The sequence below is a fragment of the Marmota monax genome, unplaced genomic scaffold (assembly GCF_021218885.2).
Source record: "Marmota monax isolate L192 unplaced genomic scaffold, Marmota_monax_Labrador192_F-V1.1 WCK01_AAM20220418_F8-fsc00125, whole genome shotgun sequence".
Lineage (NCBI taxonomy): Eukaryota > Metazoa > Chordata > Mammalia > Rodentia > Sciuridae > Marmota > Marmota monax.
The window spans coordinates 12,307,511-12,325,672 of record NW_026695235.1 but is presented as its reverse complement, the minus strand read 5'-3'; the positions used below and the strand labels follow the sequence as shown (position 1 = coordinate 12,325,672).

Genomic DNA, 18,162 nt, shown 5'->3' with positions numbered 1-18,162 from the left:
GGCGTCTCCCTTCAGCCTCCAGGTGAAGCAGTGACCTCAGACTTTGGCCTCCAGGACTGTGGAAAAACGACGCCCCTGCTGTTTTTAAGCCCCCAAGTCTGCGGTGACTCCTTGCAGCAGACTCAGGAAATGAGCAGACCCCCAAGAGAAAAGATGGGCTTCCCCAGCCCGGAATCAGGTTCCGAGTGTCATCTGGGATGTCAGAGGCACACTGTGCTGTGACTCTCAGGGGACTGTGCTTCCCGTGTGGGGGAAAGACCTGAAATTAGGTTGCTGCAGGCCTCCCATCAGTGGGACTTGGGGCCCAGAGCCCTGCTGCTCCCTGGGTGCAGCTGGGGTTCAGGGGGCAGGTTGGGGCATCCAGACGATTCCATATCTTGCCCGGGAACCTCAAATCCAGGCTGCAGGGATGCAGTTCCTCTGGTTCCCAGTCCTGATGGCCTGGGCCTGTCCCACCCCAGCACCAAGCTTCCCTGCCCGCCTGCAGTCCTGGTCGAGGGAGCCACAGCCACAGGAAGGAAGCCTCCCAAAGGGTTTCCTATTTCTCCTTCATCTCAGAGTCCTATTTGGAACCCTTTGCCTATAGGGTGTGCATTAATTTAGGACAGTCGCACAACTGTACTCGCATGCATTACCTGGTCACTGAGCCACGAGGGTGTGATTAGCTGCACTTCACAGATGGGAAGCACAGGCACAGAGGGGCTGACTAACTTGCCTGGTGATGCACAGTTCCAAGGCTGGGATTTCAACCCGTCGTGAGCTTACCATCTCTGGTCTTGGTTCCCCTCCCCCACAGCTGCCCGGGTGCTGCCCAATGGTGCCCCCTCTAGTCCAGCTGCATTCTGTGTCACTTCCCTACTGTGCCCAAGGAACAATAGGCCCCTCCATCCAGAGTCTCTGCTGTTCAGTGGGTCCAGCAGCAGTAAGTGGTTTTTGAGACCTCTGTGAGCCCGAGCCCCTACCCCCTTGCCAGCCATGCTTGTGCCACCCGAGCATCTTCTACCACTGCCCCATTGCCGTGAGGCAGCACAGCGCCCAGGCCTGGCTTAGAGAGCTGCAGGGTGGAGGGGGATCTGGGTAGTGCTAGAAGGGGCGTTGCCCCAACCCAGGCATCAGCCAATCAGTACAGTGCAGGCCCCTGGGTCTCAGTGATAGGCCCAGAGGTGGGCACCCAGCCCAGGCTGGCCCAATCAGAGACAGCCCTGTGTGGGCCTCAGGGACTCACCTAACCAAGGGGAGGGGAGTGGCAGCAGTCTGACCTGGCAGGAGAAGGCATGGGTGGTGCCAGCTGCCCAGCCCGACTGACCGCTCTGCTCACCTGGCCAGTGATGCTGGGCTGGTTCTCCCCAAACCCAGTCTTCTGCCAGCTGGAGCCAAGCTGGGGCGGGGGAGGGGACTGAGGCCACCAACATCATGTCCCTCTCTATGCTGGGTGTATGAACGTGTGCCCCTGAAGAGGCCCTGGCCACGTGGGTTCCAGCCCACACTGGACACAGTTCCTGGCTCCTGGAGCTGGACCCATCCCGAGGCACGCGATCTGGTTTGTGCGGGCACCCTGCTGTCCAGGGACAACATTCACCTTTCCTTCAGGACACTTCTCTGGCCCCCATCCCCACCCCAAGAGCAGACCCCTTCATTGGACCCTTGAATATGGGAGGGGTCCTCTGGTCCCTGTGCTTCCTGCCCAAAGGGAAGATGGCCCCTCCCTGAAGAAGTGCCTCTGAATGCCCACTCCACTCCCGACTCTGGGGACTCGGGGACCACATGCTCACTGTCCCGCTCTTTTCCTCGGGAACTTCTGTCACCACCGGCACTCACCTTTTGGCTGTCTTCACTTGGTTGTCCCACAGCCGCATGGGGACGTCCGCGTCCAGCTGGCAGAGACTAGAGCCTTCTTCACCGCGTGCTCTCTGAGAACCTAGCCAGTGCTGGGTGCTCATCAGGTCTTCGTTGAATGAATGAAATCTGCATGGGGACTGGGCTCCGGGAGCTCCCCTTGCCCAGTGGCACAGGGACAGGCTCCCAGCTTTCTGCCTTCACAAAGGCTGTCCCTGCTCCACCATCAGCCCGGGCAGCAGGCCTGGGGTGAGGCAGAACTGAATAGAGAGGCTACAACCCTCGGCTGCTCCCAGGAGATCAGGACCTGCAGACCTGCCACCTACAGGGAGGGAACCCTGTCCCCTCCTGACCCACCTCCTCACCAGGCTGGCAGTACCTCTGTACCTGGCCTGGGGAAGGAGCAAGGAGCACTGAGTCAGCAGAGAGGAGGGCCCAGCACTGCGTGTTGTGGGGGGCAGGGAGCAAGTGGGCCTCCACCACAGCCCAGAGCTCAGCACAGTCTTCCACAGACCAGGTGCCAGACAACACTGGCCAACCCCGGAGAGCAAAGTCTACCCAGGTCCAAGCAGTGGGCTTCTCAGAGCCTCTCATATGCAAAGATGCTGTACCAGGGGGCCCATCAGACCCCACAAAGGTTAGGGGAACAAACTGGGTGTGCAGGGGGTGTCAGTTCAGGCCTGCCCTCCCTGCCTTTGGTCCAGTCCTAAACAGTCATCGGGTGTGGTTCACCTACTGTCCACCTGGAGAAGCCTACTTTTGGCCCCTGGCTCAGATCTGGGGCTTCTCATAACTCACCCTCAGGGAAGGTGGGGCTAGGACACTGGGCCGGGGATGGGGACCAGTCTGGGCAGCGTTGGGGAAAGCTCAGTGTCCCATGGCCCAACCGCTCTGTCCCCGGCGACCCTCCAGGGACTTCCCCGGGCACCTACAGCCCTGGCCCGTGTCCCCGTGACCTGGAGGACCTGGCCCTGGCCAGCACCGGGCCGACTGGAACGCGGGCCTGGGTAGAGATGAACTTTCAGGAGCCAGAGGGCGACCTTCCTCTCCGCCGCGCCCCGCCTCCTCCCGGGGGCGGTCACGGTCCGGGAGGGCCGGGCCGGGGGCGGGGACCAGGGCTGCACCCAGGCGGCCGCGCGCTGGCGCTCAGAGCCTCCGCGGCGCCCTGGGAACTGGGAACGCAGTTAGAGCCGGTCTCCGCGGCCCCAGGTCTCGGCGCCCACCATGCGGCTGAGGTGAGCCCGCCTACGGCCGCGCCCTGCGGTGCAGGGAAGGGAGCGCGGCAGGGCGCGGTGTCCCCGCCCGAAGTGGGGCCGACAGCGCCCCGAAGGCAGCGGTCCCGCGCGTCCCCAGCTCCGGGCGGCTCCCGCGGGGCTGGCGGGCTCACCTGCAGGCCCCCGAGGGAAGCGCGGGTACCAGCGGTGTGGACGGCAGGGGGCGGCTTGGGCCGGCGGGCACCGGCGCGCGGGCGGGGCGTGGGCGAGCCAGGCGGCCGTGCGGAGGCAGGGACCCAGTAGGCGGCGCGCCGAGCGGGAGGCGCACCCCGGCGCGGGCACCGCGAGCCGCCCTTCTCCGCTGCTCCGCTGATTTCCCAGAAGGAGGGAGGATGTGACACCCTGTGCCACCTCGGAGGCCAGCAAGTGCCCACTGTTTAGTGACTCGGCCTCTCCCCACACACCTGGGATCCCCCCTCCGCGTTAAGAGTTCCAAACCAGGGAAGGGGTGCTGCGGGCCGCGCAGCAGGGGGCGGTGGGAGCCGGGACGGCAGCACTGCGCACGGCCTCGGCGGTTCCTTGTGGTTCCCAGCAAGGCCGCGGCGGAGGCAGAAGCCTGGACCTGCGGCGGCTCCCAAGCCTTCTTTACTCACTGTCATGGTGGTCTGGGAGGTCTGGGCTGGAAGCCCTGAGGTCTTGCTCTGCGGGGCGGGAGGTGTGGTCCAGGCCTCTCTCCCTGAGCTCCCCGTGCAGGGAAGCCCAGGACCTCTCCAGACGGCGAATTCGCATTTCTGTGTCCTCCTGTGGGTGGACCCCTGCTCCTGGGAAGGAGAAGCGGAGACCTGCAGCTCACCTGCCTTCCCTTGTTTCTGTTCCAGTCCTGGCCTGCTGTTGCTCCTCCTCAGTGGCCTGCAAGCTGGTGAGTCAGTGCTTAATGCAGGGTGCTTTACCCAGCCAAACCTTACCCAGCCTCCAGACTTCATGCAGAGCTGTGAGAGCCTCACACCCAGGGCCTCAGGAGGTCCTCACCACCTCCTGCCAGGGTCCTCTGGGCCTCACACCTAGGCTGGTGTGCAGGACAGAAGGCCATAGAGGACACTGCGTTTCCAAAGGCCATAGTTCTTTGATTTCATGCTCAGGGTAGGTAGAATGTAGTTCCTTTGAGTCAGGGACTTCTTGTCCCCCCAGGCTCTCTGTCCCAGTCAGCCTTACTGAGGTTTGAAAAGAGCCAGAAGCAATGATGTGGCCCTGCAGCAGAGACCCGAGGCCCCACCAAGCCTTCCAGTCTAAGCCAGGCAGTTAAGTGATTGTGCAAATGGAAGTACCTCTGTATGTCGAGTGAACTTTTCTCATGAGCACAATGACTTTATAATGTCCAGAAATTGTTCTCTTTTGCATGCCAGATTTTAAAAATAGTGCAGAGCAGCCCAGGCACCCTCCCTGGCTTCTCCCAGCGGTGGCCTTGCATGCCAGCTGTGCCCTGTCAGAGCCAGGTATTGGCCTTGGACAACAGAGCCAGGTGGCTCACCATCCAGCATCTGAGCTGCCTCCTGGGTGGATCTTGTCAACACATTCCTTTTCTGCTTAAATGTGTCAGGATCAGTGTCTGAGCCTTGTAACCCAGAAGTCTGGGTGACTCCATGGGCTGGGAGTCACCCTCAGAATATCCATCTCATCTTTGGACTCTTGCAGTTATTCAAGCAGAGGAAGTCAGGGCCATGGTGGGCAGTGACGTCAAACTCAGCTGCGTCTACCCGGGAACAGATCGTTTCGACCTAGACGACCTGTTTGTCTACTGGCAAGTCAGCGAGTCAAACGCAGTGGTGACCTACTACCTCCCCGGGAACAGCTCCACAGGCCTCGAGGACAGCCACTACAAGAACAGGGCACACCTGTCACTGGACAGCATGCAGCAGGGGGACTTCTCCCTGCACCTGCGCAATGTCACCCCCCAGGACGAGCAGAAGTTCAACTGCCTGGTGTTTAGGAAATCCTTAGAGCTAGGAAGGATCTTGGAAGCCGTGGTCACACTGCACGTGGCAGGTGAGGCTGCAAAGCAGAGCACAGGTCTCACCCAGCCTCATCCTGGAGAAGGTGTTCCCAGAACCCAGCCCTGGCCCAGCAGCCTGCTCCCTCCAGGGAAGAAAGTCCTGTCTTGGTTACTGGGTTTCTCCCACCGGTGAGGCAGTGGGTGAAAACTTGGTCACTTTTAGGATAGCTCTGCAACCTGAGACCCCCTGGTTTCACAGAACCCCCAGTCTTGCCAGCTGCCTTGAACTCTTCAGCTCGAGCTAGATTTTTCAAAATGAATTAGAAGACAGTGCTATAAAACACAAAATGAGATGAGAATTTAAGGATTTGGGGGGTTGAACCCAGGGGTGCTTAACCCCTGGCCACAACCCTGAACTCTCTATGTATGTATATAAAATTTAGAGACAGTCTCACTGAGTTGCTTTGGGCCTCACTAAGTTGCTGAGGCTGGTTTTGAACTCATGACCCTCCTGTCTCAGCCCCCCAAACTGCTGGTATTATAGACATGTGCCACTCTGTCCAGCAGAATTCAAGGAAATTTTAAAGATAACCACCATCAGGGCACAGTTCAGCAAGGAGATGGCAGTGTCACCTGTGAGAAATATTAGATCCAATGAGGGGTCTGAACTGGCCCTGGGTACAGGACACTGCCTGCTAGGCTCAGTGGCTCCCCAGTTGGGTGTCCATGCAGGCCTGTGCTGGCAGCTCAGACCACAGCCCTGATCTGGCCGCTCTACCAGGGTGGGCCACAGGGGCCACCTTCTCCAGCCCTGGCCCTTGGCACCTGCACCCTCCGCATCTTGAGGTGCAGAACCTGGCCTCCCTCACCCCCCTTCCCTCCCCTGCAGCCAACTACAGCATGCCGGTGGTCAGCACGCCCAGCCGTCCCTCTGCAGAGCAGGAGCTCACCTTCACCTGCGTGTCTACAGACGGCTACCCGAGGCCCAGCGTGCACTGGATCAACAAGACGGACAACAGCCAGCTGGACAAGGCCCTGCACAACGACACGGTCTCCCTGAACCAGCGGGGCTTGTACGATGTGGTCAGCGTCCTGAGGGTCCCTTGGGCGCCCAGCGTGAACGTCGGCTGCTGCATAGAGAATGCGCTTCTGCACCAGAACCTCACGGGGACAGGTGAGGCCCGGGGGGGGGGGGGTTGTGGGGACCGGAGCAGGCCCTACAGGGGACCCTGCAGTGGCGTCAGAAAGGTGGCTGAGAGGAAGGAGGTGAGGGCAGGTGGTGGTGACGGGGAAACCCGCGGTTTCAGAGCAGAGGACACTGCCCTGCCCTCCCCAGCTTCAGCGTCACCTGCAGAGCTGCGTGGCCAGCAGGACTGAGGCTCCGAAAGGACTGTGTGACACTTCAGAAGCCACAAAACTAGGCGGCAGCTGGCCAGGGTGGAGCCACCCCTGTGCAGCCCCAAGCCCTCTGCCCCGGGCACATGCCCCTGAGGTCCCTGAGAAGAATGAGCCCCCACACGGGGAACTGGGCTGGGCCTCGCTGCTGGCCGGGTCCTCCTGTGCTTGGGGTGCAGGCTCTCCCAGTCTGTGTCCCTGTCACCACCGTCAGATGGGACACAGAAGGTGGAGGTGGGAGATGCTGCAGCCTAGACTCTGTGGGCCCTGCCAGCTGCAGGAAAGGGGTGCCACCAACAGGATCTGCTACGTACCCTGCAGGTTCAGTGAAAGTGGAAACGCAGGTGAATGTCAGAGCAGTGCAGGCCGCTGAGTGGGGCCTGGGCTGCCCAGGCCCAAGCTGGTGGAGCGGCCCTGACCACCAGCACCCAGCAGGCTCCTCCTTCCTCCCTCAGAATCTGGCTGCAGCCCCTTGACTCATGCGCACCGTTTGGGCCCCCCTGGAGCAGGATGAGGGCAGCACCAACAGCTTCTGGCCGCTGCCTCCTGCCAGGCAGCCCGGGCAGGTGGAGCCCAGGGCTCTCGCAAGCTCAGATTCAGCTGTGCAGTGGGTCACCTGGAGCCCAGCCCGGACCCTGGCATCTGGCCGCAGGACAATGTTTTTTTGTTTTGTTTTGTTTTGCTTATAGTCCTGAGCATTGAACCCAGGGGCGCTTTGCCACCGAGCCACATCCCCAGCCCTATTTTGCATTTTATTTAGAGACAGGGCCTCACTGAGTTGCTTAGGGACTCGGTAAGTTGCTAAGACTGGCTTTGAACTCATGATCTTCCTGCCTCAGCCTCCTGAGCTGCTGGAACTATAGACTGTATTTTTTAATGTGAGACAGGGTGTTGCCCAGGCTGGCTTCAAACTTGCCACCCTCCTGTTCAGCCTCTCTAGTCTTTAGGATTATAGGAGTGTGCCACCCCACTAAGATAGTGTTACAAAGCTTCTAGGTGACCCTGAGTCACATTCAGGGCAACCTGTGGTTGAGGGCATGGTTCTCTGGTGTTGGAGACACATTGGCATCTGTATCCAGCGCCCCTGGATGGCATTGCTGACTTCCCTGTGAGAACCACCCTCTGACGGGCCAGGACGGCGGGCAGGGCCTCGTACACTGCTGACGAAGGCAGACTGGTGGCCAGCGGTTCCATTTCATATCTGCCCAGGACAGGGACTCAGGCGAGTGCCTGTGGACACCCAGCACGCTTCACAACAGCCACAGGGCCCCAAACACCCATCAGAGATGGCTGGCTGGACACTGCGTGGCCATCACATGACGGAGTGTTACTTAGCTGTAAAAAGGATGAGGTGCTGACACAGGCTGCATGTGGTGAACCCTGGACATCGTGCCCGTGTGGCCAAAGCTGGTCCGCAGAGGCCACACGTGGTATGGTCCCTTCACAGAAAGGACCCAGAGCAGGCGGTGCTCCGCCAGGGGAGTGGAGGGGCCAGGAGTGGGGCACAGGGGAAAGCAGGAGGGGCTGCCCGTGGGTACCAGGTTTCCTTGGAAGGCTGCTGCCCCATGCCGTGAGCACTCGACAGTACTGACCCGCCCACTGTGGAAGGGTCCATGGAATGTGAATCTCACCTCCATTTAAGAAGCCCCTCGAGGGCCCTGTGTCAGGGCTGGGCCTGCCGGGGAGCCCCACTGTAAGGAACAGCTGACCGCCCCGTGCCGGTCCCTGGGAGCACTCCCCTGCAGGGCTCACTCTTAGGGGATGAAAAGACCCTCTCCTCTGGGACCCTCCAGCCATGGCTGTTTCTGTCCTCCTCACAGAGACCTTCATTGGACCTGAAGCCATGGTGACAGACAGCCCAGTGCGTCCCCAACAGGAGGGGAGTGCGGCCGTCGTCAACACCCTTGCCATCCTGCTGGTGATGGTGATCGTGGCTGTGGCCACAGGCTGCCTGTGCAGAACCAGGTGTCCCCGTCGCAGCTATACAGGTGCGCACGAGGCCCAGCTGTCCGCTTCCAGAATTCGGAAATGTGGGTTTCATTTAAAAGCCTTACCCAGCCCCCAGGAGGTGGGTGAGAGGCCGGCCATCTCTTAGGGGCCATGTTCCTGACAGGGCCAACCCCAGGGGCAGCCGGGAAGCCGCCACTCCCAGCTGCATGGGGAATGACGGATTCCAAGTTAGAGACTGCGATAGGGTTGATTTCTGGGAAGGCTGACCGCGGCCACCAAGTCACTGGCAAGGCTGGCTGGCTGGGTCCTGTGCTGCGGGAGGAGAGATCCCGAGGGTGAGATGGAGTCTCAGAAGCTGCAGGCCACAGGACTGCCCCGATGGCCACGTAGAGGCCCTGCCTGCTCGCCCAGGAGGGCAGAGGAAGGGGAAACGGTTGGTGGAGCCCAGTACTGGCCCCATGGAAGAGACCCTTGCAGCTGCTTCCAGGGGTTCCCAGTTGTGGCCACCCGAAACACTTTCCATGCCCACAGTCCCCCTGCTGGCCCAGGCAGGCTGTCACAGGGCCCCTGAGCCAGGACACACACGTGCCCGGAAAGAGCATCTTCCCTCAAAAGCAGGGGCCTCGGAGTCCACTCCCTGCCCAGAGCAAGACCTGGGGCAATGACTGGGCAGAGGGTGGGGCTGCTGTGAGCCTGGACCATTGGGGTCTTTAGAGTGCCTGCCCGTCTTCCATGCCACCTGGGTCTCTCTGACTCATCCCACAGGTGCAAGGTTCGTGCAGTAGGAGGAAGAGCCCACAGGTGAGTTGCCCCCAGAGAACACAGTTCGAGGGACCGCCAGGCGGGCACGGCTGGGGCACCTTCACGCCCTCAGAACCTCAGTTGTTTGCCCTAGCACCTGATGGTCCTGGAAATGCGGGGAGATTGCAAAGGTGCACCTGGCATTTCCTGTTGGCTCCCTCAGCGCCAGGACCTGTCCCTGTGTGCTCTTCCTGATGCCACACATGACAGAAACTTCCAAACTACACACAGCAGGGTCCAGCCAATGACCCAGGTCCTTCCCTACCCTCTGCACTGCCTGGAGTTTGTGTGTCCCTGGCCCCTCCCTAGCTGGGACTGTGGCCTGCAGGCAGCTCTGTGGCCCTGTGGACCTGGTGACCCTGGTCTCAGGAGCAGCAGTAGAGGTGGATTCCCAGCTTAGGAAGAGCTCGGTGTGGGGGGCTACAGCCCCAGGCAGGAGCTTGGACCAGGGGCCAGGGGCTCTGCCTGAGGCGGTGGCTGCATGTCTCCTTACCTGGGTCTCTTACCCGGGGCCCAGGGACCTGAGCTGTGTGATGGCTGGCTCTGCAGGGAACCCCAGGCTGTGCCAAGCAACTCCAGGTCATCTTGGAACAGAACTTGCTAGAATTCTAAGGCCACCCGTGGTGTTAGCTGCCTCCTGAAGCAGCCATCCCCAGTTTCCAGGGTCTTCCTGGGTCCTGGGGAGATGGGTCTCTTTGCCTTCAGGATGAGAAGGAAGGCTGGGCACGGGTTGGTGGCAGGGTGCCTGCCTGGCTCGTGAGAAGCCCTGGGTTCAGTCCCCAGCACTGCGAGAAACCAAAGGAGGTGCCAGTGCCTCACGTCCCTCTCTTCTCTTTCCCTCCAAGACCATGTTTGACAGGAACTCACTGCCCAGGATGGGGACAGGGTTTCTATGAAGTGCCACTGGGTGGACATCATACACAGCTTGGTGACAAAGGGGACAGTGAGCCACCTGCCCATGTTGTCTGCCAGGACAGGATCCACCTGGCCAGGAGGGGCCCAAGAGGCTGACCCTGGGGAGAAGCCTCAGACACTGCCCCACCCAGAGCGAGGTCCTTCCCAACAGGGCAGCAGCACTGGCACACAAGTGCCCAGGAGCCCGCTGAGCCTCTGCGCTTCAGCACCAGGCTCCTCCCAAACCAGGAACCAGGCACAGGCCTCACGGGGCACAGGGGTTCCTGAGAGCCAAGGAAGGGCGTTTGGTTTGGAAGGAGGAACGCGTACCTGCCCTTACAGGATGACCTCTGTGACCGCGGGAGCATTGAGGGTGTTTGCAGGAGACCTGACCCAGGGCCTACCAGCTGCTGCCCTGCCAGGAGCTCCCGTGTAGTGTGCGTGTGTGTGTGCACACCTGTGTGCATGCGTGCGGGAAGTGGCCATGCCGGAAGCCCCAGGAGACCCGCTGGACTTTGCTCTCCTCTGGGATCCCTGTGGAAAGAACACTGGATCTTGCCTGTTTTGTCAAAGGCGCCATCGTCCTCCTCAAGAGACACAAAGGTGGTGTGCTCCAGAGCCTCCTGGACCTGCCGCTACGCTGGGTACAGGGACCTGTCCCTCTCCCCTCCCCACTCAGCACTAAAAACACACGAGCAGCCGAGGTGGGCTGCACCCCAGTGACCATCAGAGTCCTGCAGGACTGCCCAGTGGAGGCTGAGGTCCCCTGCCGGCCACGAGGTCTGTCACATTCCAGCAGCAGTTCCCTCAGAGTCCCCCCGCCTCCCTGCAGGACTCCACAGTGTGAGGCCTCCTGTCCAGTGCCAGTTTCTGCAGCCCGACAGGCCACTCCATGACAGGCATCAGCCCTGACCAAGCCTCCCAGGGCAGCCTCTGTGTGCTGGTCCAGAATGGATACAGCAGGCCGCTATTTCCAGGGGGCCTAGGGGCACACCTGTGTGTGTGTGTGCGCACTTCCAGGTGAACCAGGCGTGCACCATCCCCTGAGACACAGGTCTGACCCCTGGCTGTGGGCGAATGCCCGCCCTCCTCCTGCCCAGAGCCCCCCAACAGCCCCCGTGGTCAGGGCCTGTGTGTCACGTCCATGGTCGCTGGGTGCTAACAGGTGTTTAAGGGGTGCACTTCTCACCCAGGCAGAACAAGGCCTCACACTTGTGAGAACTAGTGTTTTTCTGTCCCCACCCCACCCCCTGGTGCTCACAGGCTTGTCACAGAGCATGGTGACGGAGCCACCCACACTTCAGCAGAAGCGTTAGGGAGTGTGTCCACTGTGAAAGAATAAGGAAGCCGGGTGGGACGCCTTGAGCTCCGTGACTCAGGGGCTGAAGCAGGAGGACCCCACGTTCCAGGCCAGCAACTTAGTGAGACCCTCTCTCAAAATGAAATTAAAACGGGCTGGGGTGCAGCTCGGGGCAGTATTGCAAAAAGAGGTGACGATGTCTTCATTATGGCCGGCCGACTCCGGGCTGAAGCACAGGAGCTGCTGGGGGTGGAAGGGCTGTGGGGAGCTGGGCGCAGTGCCCGTGCGTGACCGAGGGCCCTGGGAAAGACGCCTGGGAAGCTGGGCCTCCCTTCAGCCTTGAGCCCCGCTGGCCTGTCCCGAAGGAGACCTTGGGCGTCCCTAGAGAGGCTTGAGGGCCAGGGACAGGATGGTGACAGTCAGCAGGGAGACTGAGTCTGGCTTCAGGTGTTCCTGCCTCCTCACCATGGCCAGCTGGGCCCCGATGGCTGCTCTCGCCCGAGCCTCTGAATTCTGCCTGGACCCTGGGCTCTGGGCAGACTGGTCATCATCTCCCTGCTGCCCGCAGGCCCTCCACCTGAGCCCTCCCTCTCCTCTCATCTTCCGCGGGCTGCCCCTGGGTGCCTGGGGATGGCCCAGCACTCTGTGGGAGGCCACTGGCCACCCTTGCCCCTCCCGGCCTCAACATGGCTGTTAGCGCCTTGTCTGGGGTCGCCAGGCTGGTCCCGGCGCCCTGATCTCCAGAAACCCGACACCAGGGAAGCAAGGTGCCAGCTGTGCCCTCGCCCACAGTGTTTGTCAGCCCAGCTGTCTTGAATCTGGGCAGGGCCGGCCTTGTGTCCCTGTCACTGCTCCAAGGGCCTGGCCCCTGCACTGTGGCTCTGCTCCAGGGGACAGTGGGTGGTCACACAGGGGCCGTCGCTGGCCTCTGAGGAGCAGCAGCCGGGGTGCAGCCCGACTGTCTGACAGCACAGTCCCTGTTCCCCAGGTCTCCTTGCTGTGGTGGGCAGGGCAGGCGGGCCCGGCGGCCTCAGGGGCCTGGCGGAGAGGACCTGCCACAGCCAGCGCTGGGGCTGGGGAGGTGGCATGGTTAACAGCCGAGCACAGGCAACGTCCTGGGTCAGGGGGCCTCCTGACCCCCTGCCTGGAACCTGGAGCCTGGGCCCCTGGCATCATCACGTGGAGCTCAGAAAGAAGCTGGCCCCGGGGCCCTCCACTGCCCTCTACCTTGGAAAGCCCCACCCCTGGAGGACGTCTGTGGTTCCTGCGCCAGCCGCACTGCCCTGCACGCAGTAGGGGTGCAGAAGCACACAGTAGGAAGGTGGCGCCGCGGCGGGCCAGGGTGGTCCAGCTCAGGGCAAGACAGAGCAGGCCCTGTGGCCCTGAGTGTGCCACACACCAGTGTCATGAAGCAGGGTTCTGGAGCTGGGGGCGGCACAGAGGCCGCACCCCGGGAGGGCAGCCGTGGTCCGGTACAGCTGGCCAGGCCTGGCATCTCAAGAGAGGGCTCTGCCCCTCCTGGCTCTGCCCATAGGTGGGCTGGGACTCCCACAGTTGGCACCCTGGGGACGGCTGTGGGCCTGCTTTATCTCCCTCCAGCCGTCCTTCAACAAGAGGGCTGCTAAGGAGGAGGCGGCCGCGCGCCTGGATTAGGGAGTGACCTTGTCCTGGTACCCGCCCCGGCCACCTCCATCAGCCAGCGATGCCAGGAGCCGAGGGCCGTGGCCTTTCGTGGAATTCTGGTCAGCACTGTGCCAACTCCAAGGGTCAGACGTCCCTGCTGCCCTGCCCCTTGGGTACATCCTCAGGGAGCTCCCACACCCTGGGCCCCCGGGGTGGCTGTGGAGGTGCCCCTGCTGGCCGCCTCCTGGACAGTCTTCCAGTGGTCCTGTCTTCGTCCGGGGAGTGCCGACCGGGCTCTCGTGAGAAGTGTGGTGGAGAACGACCCCCGTCCCAGGGGAGGTGGGTCTGTGTCCGAGAACCCAGCAGCTGCTCCTCCAGGTCCGCTTGTCTTCAGAGCCACGGGCGGGCCAAGTCCTGGGAGGGGTTCTCCTGCCACCATCCCCCTTGGGAGGGGACAGTGCTCACCCTGGGGAGGCCTCCTGCAGGGCCAGCCTCCCCCTGAGGACGTGAACCACAGCGCAGGGAGGATGGACGTGGCCAGCTGAGGTTCAGAGGAAAGTCGCTGCGGCAGAGTACAGGCAGCGAGGCCCTGCTAGACAAGCGCTGGCCATGAAGGCCACGCAGCGTGAGGGGTGCGGTGCTGCTGTGGACTGCCCGGAAGCCCGTGCGAGACCGGGCAGGCGGCAGGGCGGGGAGCCCGGGTTACCCCATAGGACCTGCTGGGTGGGCGCTGCAGGCAGGAGAGTCCCTGGGGTGTGCTCTGGGGTTTGTATTTTGTCCCTGATGGGCAGAGAGCTCTGTCCCCTGTTGCCATGTCCTGAGCTGCTGTCCCCCACCACACCCTCTGCCACGAGGTCAGGCCCAAGGCCGTGGAGTCAGCCGACCATGGACGACCTCTGACTCTGAGCCAAGATGAGTCTCCCTCTTCCCAGGGCTCTCCTGGGCCTTTGGGTCACAGTGATGAAGAAGCCGACTAAACCGTGGCCCACACCTGTGATCCCAGCCGCTCTGGAGGCTGAGGCAGGATCGTGAGTTCAAAGCCAGCCTCAGCAACTTAGTGAGGCCCTGACTCAGAACTGAAAAGGGCCAGGGGGAGGGACATGGCTCAGGGTACAGTACCCCAGGTTTACTTCCAAGTATCAATGATCAAACAATCAATCTGTTATGGTTTGATGTGAGGCTCCCTCAAAAGCCCGTGTGTGAAACACGTGCGAGGGTCTGGGGAGAAATGACTGAGCCTGACCCCCCCAGTGATGGGTCCTTGGTGGGACTCGCTGAGTGGTCACTGGAGGCAGGGGGTGTGGCTGCAGGAGGAGGGCCCTGGGGGGCCACGGGGTACAGATCTGTTCTGGCGAGCGGAGCCTCTCTCTGCTCTGATCATCACGTGAGCCCCCTCCCTCCACCTCACTCTGCGGCAAGAAGTCCCCCTCATCTTGAGCCCCAAGGAATGGAGCCTGCTGTCTGTGGACGGAGACTTCTGAAACCCTGAGCCCCGAAATGGGCCTTTCCTCCTCCACAACTGTTCTTGACAGGTCTTTTGGTCACAGCAGCAAAAACTGACCAGACACGATCAATAGGAAACAGCTGGGGAATACCGCGGGCAGCAGGCTCCCAGCTCTGCCCCCCGGCTGGGCTCCGGCCTCGGGTCCAGCAGGCCCACCCAGCCCCTTCCAGCCCTGCTCTGCCGGATGCCACCACCTCCCACCCACGGCCACCCACCCCCACAGCCCCACACCAGCAACAGCAAGGAGCCTGAGGGCCACCTGCACCCCGGCCACAGAGGTCAGCAGCCCTGGCCCAGAGGGAGAGTCTGATGCAGACTTGATTGCAGACCGCAGAGCCTAGACGTCAGAGCCCCTGGTAGACTTCAGAGGAAAGGTCACTTTGGAAATCAGACCAACTGTCAAAGCAACATGGAGTCCAGGAGGACAGGGCCTTGATCTGACCATCCCTCCACCCTTGTCAGTGAAGTGGGACCATCAGGACAGACGCGGGTGCCAGGTGCCCTAGGAATCAGGCTCTGGGCGGAGCCCCTGGAGGAGAGTGGGTGTGTGGGGAGGATTCCCTGGAGGAGTGTGGGTGTGTGGGAGGAGTCCCTGGAGGAGTGTGGGTGTGTGGGGAGGATCCCCTGGAGGAGTGTGGGTGTGTGGGGAGGATCCCCTGGAGGAGGGTGGGTGTGTGGGGAGGAGTCCCTGGAGGAGTGTGGGTGTGTGGGGAGGATCCCCTGGAGGAGGGTGGGTGTGTGGGAGGAGTCCCTGGAGGAGTGTGGGTGTGTGGGAGGAGTCCCTGGAGGAGTGTGGGTGTGTGGGGAGGAGTCCCTGGAGGAGTGTGGGTGTGTGTGGAGGAGTCCCTGGAGGAGGGTGGGTGTGTGTGGAGGAGTCCCTGGAGGAGTGTGGGTGTGTGTGGAGGAGTCCCTGGAGGAGGGTGGGTGTGTGGGGAGGAGTCCCTGGAGGAGGGTGGGTGTGTGGGGAGGATCCCCTGGAGGAGGGTGGGTGTGTGTGGAGGAGTCCCTGGAGGAGGGTGGGTGTGTGTGGAGGAGTCCCTGGAGGAGTGTGGGTGTGTGTGGAGGAGTCCCTGGAGGAGGGTGGGTGTGTGGGGAGGAGTCCCTGGAGGAGGGTGGGTGTGTGGGAGGAGTCCCTGGAGGAGGGTGGGTGTGTGGGGAGGAGTCCCTGGAGGAGGGTGGGTGTGTGGGGAGGATCCCCTGGAGGAGTGTGGGTGTGTGGGGAGGATCCCCTGGAGGAGGGTGGGTGTGTGGGGAGGATCCCCTGGAGGAGGGTGGGTGTGTGTGGAGGAGTCCCTGGAGGAGTGTGGGTGTGTGTGGAGGAGTCCCTGGAGGAGGGTGGGTGTGTGGGGAGGAGTCCCTGGAGGAGTGTGGGTGTGTGGGGAGGAGTCCCTGGAGGAGTGTGGGTGTGTGGGAGGAGTCCCTGGAGGAGTGTGGGTGTGTGGGGAGGAGCCCCTGGAGGAGGGTGGGTGTGTGGGGAGGATTCCCTGGAGGAGGGTGGGTGTGTGGGGAGGAGTCCCTGGAGGAGTGTGGGTGTGTGGGGAGGAGCCCCTGGAGGAGGGCGGGTGTGCTGCGGGGCCCTGGGAGGCCCGGAGCCTGAGGGCTTCCGTGGTTGGGGCTGTGAGCTGCAGTCCTAGGGGCCACAAGGCAGGGGTGTGCTGTGCTGGGTCTGTGACCCTGGGCTGCTACGGCAACCACCGGAGACCAGGACTACCAGGTTGGTGGCTCTGGTGGACTGGGCCATAGCTGTGGAGGTCCAGGTCTGGCTGCTGTGACCACCTGCTATGGGAGAGAGGGTCACTCGATGCTACTGTGTTGCTGTGTGAGACTGGGGACTTTCCCATGGTGTCCCCCCACTGCTGCCTCGCAAGGTCCCGCCAGGCCATGGGCACAGGGTGCAGCACCTCCGACTTCCAGTGGCACCGCGGTCTCCGCCTGCGGGTTCATCAAGTCCTGGCAGGCTGGGCTTTCGCTTTGCTGAATGCTTAGCCTCTCTGTTCGCTTTCTGGTAAAAGTACCTCATTTGAAAGGAAAAGAAAGGCTTCCCCTGCATCACGGCGCCTGTTTAGGAAGAGGGGAACCGTGTCCGAGTCTTTACCTTAGTTTGTCCTCTGCGGGGACCAGGAGGGAAGGGGACAGAGTGGGCGTCTGGAGTGCAGCTGGGCCCTGGAACACCAGGCCTGAAGCTTCCTGTGGGCAGTCGGCCGGGGACGGCTGGCAGGGCGCCACTCCTGATGGAGTCACGGCCTGCTGAGCTCCCTGGGGCAGCAGGAGCCCCCGAAGGCCCACTGAAGAGCTGTCAGTCACGGAGGCCAGGCTGGGGCAGGGCCAAGGCTTGGGTCACAGGGAGGCCACCACGCCCTGTGTAGGGAGTCGGCTTGGGTTCTCATGATGAAGAGTCAGGACTGAAGTTCAGGACCATGAGCGTGGCACCTGCCTGGCGTTTCACGTGGGTCTGCTCCAGGCAGGCCGCTGGCCTCGTCCCCGGCACAGCTGGGCTGTCCACTCAGGAACGAGCGCCAACCGATCTGCCTGTGGGGCAGGGTCCTGGGCCTCCGGGAGGCAGAGGCTGCTCTGCGGTGGGCCTTACCCCTGATGGACATTCGTGTGGACCAGAGTGGTCCTTGACAAGCACCCACCAGCCGCCCCGTGGAGAACCGCGACAGAACCCGGCCTCTAAGAGGAAAAAGCAGCAGACGTTTAGTTAAAATGACGTCCTGACTTCCTGTCTGCTTTAGGAGCCTAAAAGAGGAACCGACACTGTCTTACCCAAGCAGTCGTCACCCCAGGACCCTGTGGAGAAGGTTCCCAGGGAGGGCCCCGAAGCCAGCAGAGGGGGAGACAGGCAAGCCCCAGTTCCCACACGCAGGGACAGGGACCCCACGACCGACCCCAAGAGGAAGAGGCCCCTCTTTGCAGACCAGGCAGGGCCACACTGACCAGCTCAGAGAGGGTTGCAGAGGGTGTGCTACAAAGTGACGGTGGCTATGGAGGGTTGATGGGGCCGAGCAGTGGCCACGTTCCCAGCCACGTGCTGTCTCTGCATCCCTTGCTGAGGCCTGCAGAGGACAGATGCCCTGGGGCTGCCCACACAGGCCCAAGGGATGGCCTGTCCAGGATGTCCAGCCACATTCTGGGGTGTGGGGGAGACACCGCTTCCCAGGGCGGGTTGGTGGGTCAGCCTGTCCGTAGGGTCACCTACAGACCGTGTGCATTAGCAAGCAGGCCGCCAGCCAGGGCCCAGGCAGAGCTGCCCAGTGGGTTAAGGTTTAGAGGAGACCATGGCCCGTCACAGGATGTGGCTGAGTCAGTCAGACTGGCTTTTTAATTGTTTGTATCAAATTCAGAAAAGCCTGCAGCCCCAAGACGGCCCCCTGATGTCCACAGACCCACCATGACCTCCCTTCTCACAAGAGACGGAGCTATTCAGGTAAGAAGGACCTTCGAGAACCGTGCCCAGGCCTGGCCTTGGCCTGGGCGGAGGAGGGAGGACTGGGCGTTCAGCTCACGCCCCAGCAGGCAGCCGTGCCCCTGCGGCAGGCGGCCCCTCCTCCCCACGCAGTCTGACCGCTCTGTCCCTGTGGATGCCCCAGCCTCCTCCATTGAGCCTCCAGGTCTTCAGCCACACGCCAACGTGGGCATTTGGTTTGCATGGCAT

The 18,162-nt window shown here is 62.2% G+C and overlaps 1 protein-coding gene across 3 annotated transcripts; it reads left to right on the top strand.

Moving 5' to 3' along the window:
* The first annotated feature begins 2,939 nt into the window (after positions 1 to 2,939).
* Icoslg (inducible T cell costimulator ligand) lies at positions 2,940 to 11,567 on the top strand. Of its 3 annotated transcripts, XM_046439006.2 has the most exons (7): positions 2,941 to 3,071; positions 3,929 to 3,969; positions 4,743 to 5,093; positions 5,930 to 6,214; positions 8,256 to 8,423; positions 9,151 to 9,186; positions 10,032 to 11,567. In XM_046439006.2, the coding sequence occupies exons 1-6, from the start codon at positions 3,061 to 3,063 to the stop codon at positions 9,168 to 9,170; spliced, it is 876 nt and encodes a 291-aa protein (XP_046294962.1). In that variant the 5' UTR covers positions 2,941 to 3,060; the 3' UTR covers positions 9,171 to 9,186; positions 10,032 to 11,567. The 3 variants fall into 3 exon arrangements, with proteins under 3 accessions (XP_046294963.1, XP_058433283.1, XP_046294962.1); XM_046439007.2 differs by lacking the exon at positions 9,151 to 9,186 and having other exon boundaries at positions 2,940 to 3,071; XM_058577300.1 differs by having other exon boundaries at positions 2,940 to 3,071; positions 9,151 to 11,567.
* The last annotated feature ends 6,595 nt before the right edge of the window (positions 11,568 to 18,162 follow it).

Bases quoted from the DNA above. Each gene is read 5' to 3' on its own strand.
- Icoslg (XM_058577300.1), top strand. The intron at 6,215-8,255 runs GTGAGGCCCGGG...TCCTCCTCACAG, and splicing joins CCAGAACCTCACGGGGACAG to AGACCTTCATTGGACCTGAA. The intron at 8,424-9,150 runs GTGCGCACGAGG...CTCATCCCACAG, and splicing joins TCCCCGTCGCAGCTATACAG to GTGCAAGGTTCGTGCAGTAG.